Source organism: Semicossyphus pulcher, unplaced genomic scaffold (assembly GCF_022749685.1).
Source record: "Semicossyphus pulcher isolate SPU_LCO1_2020_fin unplaced genomic scaffold, fSemPul1.0.p SCAF_22, whole genome shotgun sequence".
NCBI lineage: Eukaryota > Metazoa > Chordata > Actinopteri > Labriformes > Labridae > Semicossyphus > Semicossyphus pulcher.
The window spans coordinates 13,064,514-13,072,875 of record NW_027211696.1 but is presented as its reverse complement, the minus strand read 5'-3'; the positions used below and the strand labels follow the sequence as shown (position 1 = coordinate 13,072,875).

Below are 8,362 nucleotides of genomic sequence, written 5' to 3'. Positions count from 1 at the left end.
TTGTTTGCCCGGCCTGTCGAGGACTATTCCTTCCCGGTATTCTGATTCATCGTCTATCCTCATGTGGTGAGGCGAGTCTAAAGGGTTCAGCAAACCTGGTAGAAAATAGAGACCAATACCTTGTGAACAAGTGTCCTTTTTTAACCTTATTTGAAGGACCTTTGTAAAGTTTGTTTCGTTTTAAAAATTGTATACATATTTTAGTTTAATTATTTTTCGGAGCCTCTCCTTCCTCCTGAAACCAACAAGCTGTTTTGCCTTTCAAAGATCAGACCTCAGCCACGATTGGCTGACAGTATTTGGAGTGACCGCGTAGCCCCTCCTCCCCAACGTGTGCGATCTCACGTGGGGGAGCGGCCGCACTGCACTGTCACTCCAAAGTTGTAGAAAACATGGCTGCTCTAGGATCGGTTATTCTGCCTTATAGGTACGAGCCAGAATCACCAGGAGGTCAGAATGGTAAGTTGATATTTTGACAACGACTGGACGCAAGCGCTAGAAGGCAGCCTGAGGTGAACGACGGTGAACACCTGGCTTTTTTGCTTGGTGAGAAAGGTTACAATCAGCATTCAGACCCAAGTAATTATCGCCTCGGCTCCGATCGGCATTGATGGTAACACAAAACCCGGGTCAACACGTTCATCTCCGCCCTCTCTCCGAGCGCGTTGCTATGCTCCGTCGGTAACTTCTGCGACTCCTTGTCATCTCAGCTACAAATTCCTCCCGTTTCCATCCGAGCAGCGCTCGAACATCGTTCCAAATTTGTCGGCGCTGAGTTTGATACACAGACTGAATGAGTAATAGATACAGTAAAGACCTAACCACTGTAACATCTCCACTGTTTACTAACCCTGTTGCGGGTGCGTTTGTGACGTCAGACGGTGACGCAGCAGAAAAGAGACCGACAGGAGAATACTTCACTGGCAATGGGAAAAGAGACAATCAGCATCTATAAGCAGTTTTCCCGGGTCTAAAAACTCGTGTCAACACGCTAATTTTAGATGGGAAAGGAGGATATGTGATAAATCTCAGAGTGGCACTTTAAATATGTTCAAATTGCTGTATTTTGCATTAAACATTATATTCCCTCTCAGTGTCATAACGCATTCAAATTGGAAATCACACATGTAACAGAGTGCGTTTATTCACTGTGACTTATTCTTTCCAAGGAAACGTTATTTCATAAATCTGCTTTGAAATTTAAAAAAAGGCTCCTTATAACTTATTAAACTCCTTAACTTAACAAACTAACTTACTAAGCCCCTTAACTTTGCAAACAGGAACTGCTAATACGTTGAAACAAAATCCGTAATCACACAATCTGTTAAAGAGCGCTGATACTGTCGATCTGATTAGAAAAACATTTCTACTCGCTGGAGACATTCCAGGTACTGAAGTATTCTGGCGAGCTGAATACAAGCATGATTCACTCTGAGAAACTAATATCCGTTCACTCACCATAGCTGAAGCCACCACACCTGTTTCCCCTCTCTTTCACCTGTTACATTTGCATTTTTCCATCTACGTATCATCTCAAGACTCCGCCCTGCTAGGTAAGATAGATTTGGATGTTGACGCTCGTTCGCTCTCTTCCTGTCAGGTATGATGAGAGATAGTAACAGTCAGTGTGTTGGTACTGATCAGAAAGCATGAAGCTCAGGCTCAACGGCAAGGTAAGCCTTTCTAATACCGTTTTACATCCATGCATGATTGTCATTGTCTTTAATGTCTACGAGTTCACTTTTTCTTCTCGTTGTATTTGTTGTCTTGCACATCAGTATAATGAAAGCTTCGTAGTCGAAAGTGGTAGAGGATTCTGTTGTATAAGTTTGAACACCTCAGTGTATAAAATACTAGTCCTGGATTGAACATGTTTAGATACAGAATAAAATGCTTTAGGTACCAAAAGTGAAAGTACTCTCTTTGTAGCTCTGTGACTTATATTGTCAAATGTTATTGATTGCATTAGATTGCAATCAGGGACAGACTGGTAGTGAAAAACAGCCCTGGACTCTCAGCCCAGCCCGCCAATCCATTTGGTGCCATGGAAACGCAAGAGCCCGCTGGTGCAATGTCACCATGCAAATATCAATAATATGTGTTGTCCAATGGTTTCAGCTCTAGGTTATAAACCATTTGGTTGTTTTACTTTGTAATGAGGAAGTAAATTTTATTAGGTCATTGCATGCAGAATCGAAAATTTGAATGAAACCTTTCATGAGGAAAGTTCTGGAGTAAATAGCACCATAACCTTGTAAAAAGGAAGGGAGGAGTATGACGTGCATTACTTGAGTGAATCCATCTATCTATCTATCTATCTATCACCACTGTTGCTTACATTGCAGGGACAACAGAGCCACATGGTGTTCTTGGCTGCCATCTTCATCTTGACGACACTCCTCTTCCTGTATGGCTCTAACAATCTTAGCAATGACGTCCATGCTCCCATCCCCCTGGCCACAAAGCATGCTCGTGTGACCACAGATCTGAGGGCGTGGGTTGGCAGAAGGGAATATATGCCAATCAGTGGGAACAAGGTACATCATGGGCTGTATGCAAACATAGAAATCATTCTACTGCAGTGAGATGAGGAATACTAGTATGCATGTACACAGAACAGAAGGGAATTATCTTCGACACCTCAAATGTAGCACCAATTATTCTGGATCTGAGCTTTCATTCTGCCTGTTAGCGCAGTACTTGTTCATCATAGTCATGATTAAAACAGATTGTACTGTATATAATCTGAGGCTGAAAGCAGCCATCTAAGCACTACTCACTGTTTCCAGAAGTGTGAGGTTGTTGTTGCCATGAGCCTTTTATATTTGCAACATCTTCTGAATCTGGTTATACTTTACATAACTACACAAAGAGTATAGAGCCATGCTGGCGTTTATGTGGTGCTTCGAAGGTAAATGCTAAGCAGGTTTTTCCACATTTCTCATCTTGGTTGAGTAATTGCTAATGGACTGCACCTCTTCTATGTGAGTGCGTATGCACTTTTATAGTCTTCAGAAAAACCAAAGCACTTTATACTGATCGCTATTCACTGCATTAACACAAACTCATAAAGCGATGGTAGATGCTCAACTGTTTCTTATTTAAACACACCTTTGGTAAGCATCAGGTGCCGTTAGGGTTCAGGGTTTGGCTTCTCGGTGCAGTGGTTAGCGTAGTTGCCTCACAGCTAGAAGGTTCGTAGTTCAAACCCCGGTTCAGACGAAGTTTGCATGTTCTCCCCGTGCATGCGTGGGCTCCCTCCAGGTACTTCCTCCCACAGTCCAAAGACATGCTCGTTAGGTTCATTGGTGATGCTAAATTGCCGTAGGTGTGAGTGTGAGCTCATTGTACAATCGTGGACTTTATTTTCAACACACTATTAATAATGGATATTACCTTGAAAAGTGTATTGTTGTCTTTACCTTTCAGAATTTGTCCCTGCACTGTCATAAGTGTGCGCTGGTGACGAGCTCCAGCCACATCTTGGGCACTGGAGCAGGAGAAGAGATCGACCGTACGGAGTGTGTGATCCGTATGAACGATGCCCCCACGATGGGGTACGAGACTGACGTGGGGAACCGCACCACTCTGAGGGTCGTAGCCCACTCCAGTGTGTTCAGGGTGGTTCGCAGGCCTAATGAGTTCCTGCAACGGACAGACGGCAACCCTGTGATCATCTTCTGGGGACCCCCGAACAAGATAGGGAAGGATGCCAAAGGCACCTTGTACAGTGTGATCCAGAGGGTCAGTACAACCTACAGCAACTTGTCTTGTTTCAGTGTCACGCCCAGCAAGATGCGCAGATTTGATAATCTGTTTCATAGGGAGACGGGACGAGACAGGTGAGAAGATAAGGTTGTGTAAATTCAATGTATTTGTGTTTCAGCCCCACACTTTCACTAACACTGTTTTCCATTTGGTTTCTTTTGCTCAGACAAAAATCTCACTCGTGGTTGAGCACAGGCTGGTTCACCATGGTCATGGCCATTGAGATTTGTGATAATATCAAAGTTTACGGGATGGTTTCACCCAATCACTGCGTGTGAGTATAGTGATGACACTAATCCAAAGATTAAAGATTAAATCCAACTGACAATCACTCCTCTAACTCTCTCCTTCCGAGCAGTAGAAGAACCTAAAGGTGACTGGAAAATAAATATGAGAAGCCTTCTCTAGAGCCAGAGTGTTTTGTTTGTCCGTTCCGGGGTACCGTAGAAACCATAAACTGTATCTGAGAAGTGGAAGTAGCCTCTCGAGCTGCTTTCCCACTGGTCAAAAAACCCGCTAACACCCGGCTTTTTTGCTTAATGGGAAAGGTTACAATCGGCATTCAGACCTGGGTCAAATGACCCTGCCAGGTAATTATCGCCTCAGCTCTGATCGGCAGTGATGGGAACACAAAACCCAGGTCGACACAGTAATCTCTGCCCTCTTTCCGGCGCGATGTTATGCTCCGTCGGTAACTTCTGCGACTCCTTGTAATCTCAGCTACTAATTCCACCTGTCTTCGTCCGAGCAGCGCTCAAACATCGCTCCGAGTTTGATAAACAGACTGAATGAGTAATAGATACAATAAAGACCTAACCACCGTAACATCTTCACTGTTTACTGACCTGTGTCCGGCGTGTTTGTGACGTCAGACGGTGACGCAGAAGAAAAGAGAGCGACAGGAGTATACTCCACTTAAAAACCACGCGTCAACACACTATATTTAGGTGGGAAAGGGGTATTGGTTTCAAAAGTGACGTTAAGGCAGAAGTGACATAACCAGGTGGGAAAATGACCCTCCCTCTCAGATAATGATAAAACGGTTTCAGTCGCTGGTTTCAAGTCTTCTTCAATACGGCATGATGTTCTTTTGTTCTCATCTAGAGGACATTAGAGTATGCTTTAGGGCCTGGCTGCCTTTGATTCATATGTCAATGTTGAGACAATCTCAGATCCCATCGGCTATCGTCTGACAACGATGTAACCTCTGGGGACACCGGTGAACACGCTGGGCGGTTAGCGATAAACGACTTCCAGTCATGACTTCCTTTTCTGCGTGCTGCATTATTTACAGGAAAAGAACCCGTTTTTCTTGTGATATACGGGTCTTACCTTTGCCGAAATTTCAACATCATGTTGCAGATTTGTAAAAAGTAAAAATGAAGCTTTGTCAGGTCAGTCGTCAAGAGGAGAAGAAAACTACTTTTAAAATGCTCAGTTGTTGAACGGAGGTCGGATTGGTCATTTCTGATGCATTCAAAGAAGTCGGGAAATCTGACCGCTGACGTGTTGGAATTTATCTCAAGTTGAATTTTAGATCTAGAACAGATTGTTAGCTGTTAGCATGCAGATGTCTGTTTACAGAGATTAATAAGAAGCTAAATCATCGTCAGATAGCCGCTGATGGGAGTCGGGATATCATTACAGCGCATTATGTTCCGCCTGCTTTTGCTCTCAACATGGACTGTTTTACCTCTCAACCAGGACACGCCGACCCAGCAGCTCAGTCTGCCTCGGAAATTTCTTTTACTCCACCACTCTGATCATCAGCTCTGCACAAGTGGGCCAATCAGAAGAAAGTGGGCTTGTAGGGGCGGGGTTTCCTAAAGGGACAGAGCTGACTGAGTGATTTCAGGCAGAGGCTGTATGAGGGCCTGCAGAGAGCACCAGTGTGAGAAAAATGTTGAGTTTTTTTAACTGTAAATTATGCTAAGGTACTCCACAGGTATCACAGAGTGAAATATGAAGTCCCCAGGCTTCTCAGCTCAGTCTGCAGGCTAATGTGTACAGCAGGTTTCACACAGGTTTGTGACGTCATCAAGTGCAGCCAGCGCATGCTTCAGAGAGCTGACCTATCAGAAGAAAGCGTGTGTGTAAGGGCGGGGTTTCTTAAAAGTACAGACCTGACTGAGTTTTTTTAACTGTAAATTATGCTAAGATACTCCACAGGTATCACAGAGTGAAATTTGAAGTTTGAAGTTAGCATAATTCCCCCCCTTTAAAGAGTTAAAGAGCTCATTCTAAGGTAAAAAAAATAACTTTTTTCAGGTGATTAAATATAAATGAAAACACACTAATGAGTAGTATTTTCCATTTTAACCAGTATATCCCCCAATCTTACACACTGGCCCTTAAAACTCTAACAATCCATTAGTTGCCACATTATAATAATCCCAGATAATCTTGTTGTTAAACTGATTAAAACACTTCTTTTTCTAGAAAAAAACCTGGATCGAAGAAGATGCCCTACCACTACTACGAGCCCAGGGGGCCTGATGAATGTTCAACTTATGTGTACAACGAGAACGCCAGCAAAGGGGGCCACCATCGCTTTATCACAGAGAAACAGGTGTTTGCACGCTGGGCTAAGCTGTACAACATCACTTTCACTCACCCCAAATGGTGAAAAGACTTTTATAAAAGAGATCTCTCTGTGCGCTTTGAGTGGGATTTCTTTGTAACTTCCCTTGAATGAGATTTAGATAGACACGATGAATGACGCCTATTTTAAGGACTCGAAGAGAGAACGAAGAAGCTGCTTGGAAAAAGAAGCGAATATAAGTTTATAATACTCCTCGCTGGCGGTCGCTTTCCTTTTTAGACGTTTGCCTTCATTTGAGCGTCCAATTCGTTTCTTTTTCTTTGGATTTTCACTTATTTTTGGCTGAGGTCCCTCAAGCCATCTAATAGGCAGCCAGTCCCTGTCCTCCAATATGTTCTTCAAATGAGGGAAAAGTTGGAGAAGATGACAACTCGGGTACATGAAAACATTGAGGATGCTCAAAAGAGACGGAAAGACTGGTTTGATAAGAAGGCAAAGGCCAGAGTTTTCCAGCCAGGGCAAGAGGTTCTTTGCTTCTACCCACCACAGAGAACAAGCTGCTAGCCAAGTGGCAGGGGCCCTTTAAAGTTCTGAGGTAAATGGGTCCTGCTACTTATGAGCTTGATATGCCACAGCATCGCAGAAAGAAGCAGACCTATCACATCAATCTTCTAAAGGAATGGAGACCCAAGGCTGCTCAAGCTAGCCAGCAGCTCTTGGTCAGGGCTGTAAAGACTGAGGAGGATCAAACGGATCAGTTTGATGGCCATTATTCCCACAGATTTGTTCCAAGACAAACCAGGTTACACCACCGTGCTGGAACATGGCATCATCCTGGATGATCCTTCTCCGGTCCGTCAGAAGATCCCAGAGCGATTGGTCCCAGCCTTAAAGGAGGAACTGGACTTAATGTTGTCATCAGGAGTCACTGAAAGGTCACACAGTGAGTGGAGCAGTCCTGTAGTGCTTGTGCTTCAAAAGGACGGCACGATAAGATTTTGTATTGACTTTAGTAAACTGAATGCTCAGTCCGGGTTTAATGCATATCCCACTCCAAGGCTGGATGACCTTATAGAGCTTGTTGGCCAAGCACAGTACATCAGGACTTTGGATTTATGTAAAGGCTACTGGCCAGACAGTACACAGCTTTCCGAACTCCCCAGGGTCTCTTTAAGTTTACAGTCATGCCCTTTGGTAAACTGGGTTCCCCAGCCACGTTTCAGCGGCTCATGGACCGGGTCTTAGAGGGAACGGAATCCTTCTCCGCTGCCTACCTGGATGACGTTGTTATTTTCCACCTCACGTGGGAGGAGCACATGCATCATCTGGGAGAGATTCTACAGCGGCTTAAGCAGGCCGGTTTGACAGTTCAGCCCAAACCGGAGGTCAAGTATTTGGGCTGTTAGCTGGGCCGTGGAGTGATACGGCCCCAACAAGCCAAGGTGCAGGCAGTGAAGAATTGTCCACGTCCCTGAACCAAGAAAGAGCTCAAGTCCTTTCTTGGACTGGCTGGGTGGTGTCGGTGCTTTGTTTCCCACTTTGCCACACGTGCAGCCCCTTTAACTGACCTCACCAGGAAGTCCAGCCTTAATCAACTGCTGTGCGAAGAAAAACATGAACTAGCATTCCTTGACCTGAAGGATGCCCTCTGTAATGACCCAGTGTTGCAGAGCCCGGACTTCAGCCAGCGCTTCATTGTTCAAACGGATGCCTCGGGCGTGGGCCTGGGGGCTGTCCTGCTTCCGGGTGAAGGGACGGTTTGTGAAGAGTTTTTTTTCTGTTTCAACAAAACTGAGTGAATACAACAGGTTTTAAAAATCATGTTTTATTTTGTTGATTTGTATTAATGTGTTTTCGGTGTCCCACTTTAAAATATGGGCTTTCCGTGCTGTGGTTAGTTTTTCTGTCGTTTTAGTGGGAATAATACTCTCAGGTTTTCCTTACCCCTACAATGTGTCAGTCCAATTAGGGCGGGGCCAGAAGAGGTATAAAAAGAGACATAGACTGGGGGGAAACAGCTTGCTGTGAGGCTGGGTTTTTGCACTTGTTTCA

The 8,362-nt window shown here is 44.5% G+C and overlaps 1 protein-coding gene across 1 annotated transcript; it reads left to right on the top strand.

Moving 5' to 3' along the window:
- Window positions 1-1,604: 1,604 nt before the first annotated feature.
- Window positions 1,605-7,214, top strand: LOC138601923 (alpha-N-acetylgalactosaminide alpha-2,6-sialyltransferase 6-like). The gene is made up of 5 exons (XM_069673239.1): window positions 1,605-1,673; window positions 2,346-2,537; window positions 3,430-3,842; window positions 3,935-4,042; window positions 6,208-7,214. Exons 1-5 carry the CDS (start codon window positions 1,650-1,652, stop codon window positions 6,392-6,394), a joined length of 924 nt encoding a protein of 307 aa, XP_069529340.1. The 5' UTR covers window positions 1,605-1,649; the 3' UTR covers window positions 6,395-7,214.
- Window positions 7,215-8,362: the final 1,148 nt, after the last annotated feature.

Bases quoted from the DNA above. Each gene is read 5' to 3' on its own strand.
- LOC138601923 (XM_069673239.1), top strand. From the start codon at position 1,650: ATGAAGCTCAGGCTCAACGGCAAG. The intron at 1,674-2,345 runs GTAAGCCTTTCT...CTTACATTGCAG, and splicing joins AGCTCAGGCTCAACGGCAAG to GGACAACAGAGCCACATGGT. The intron at 2,538-3,429 runs GTACATCATGGG...TTTACCTTTCAG, and splicing joins TGCCAATCAGTGGGAACAAG to AATTTGTCCCTGCACTGTCA.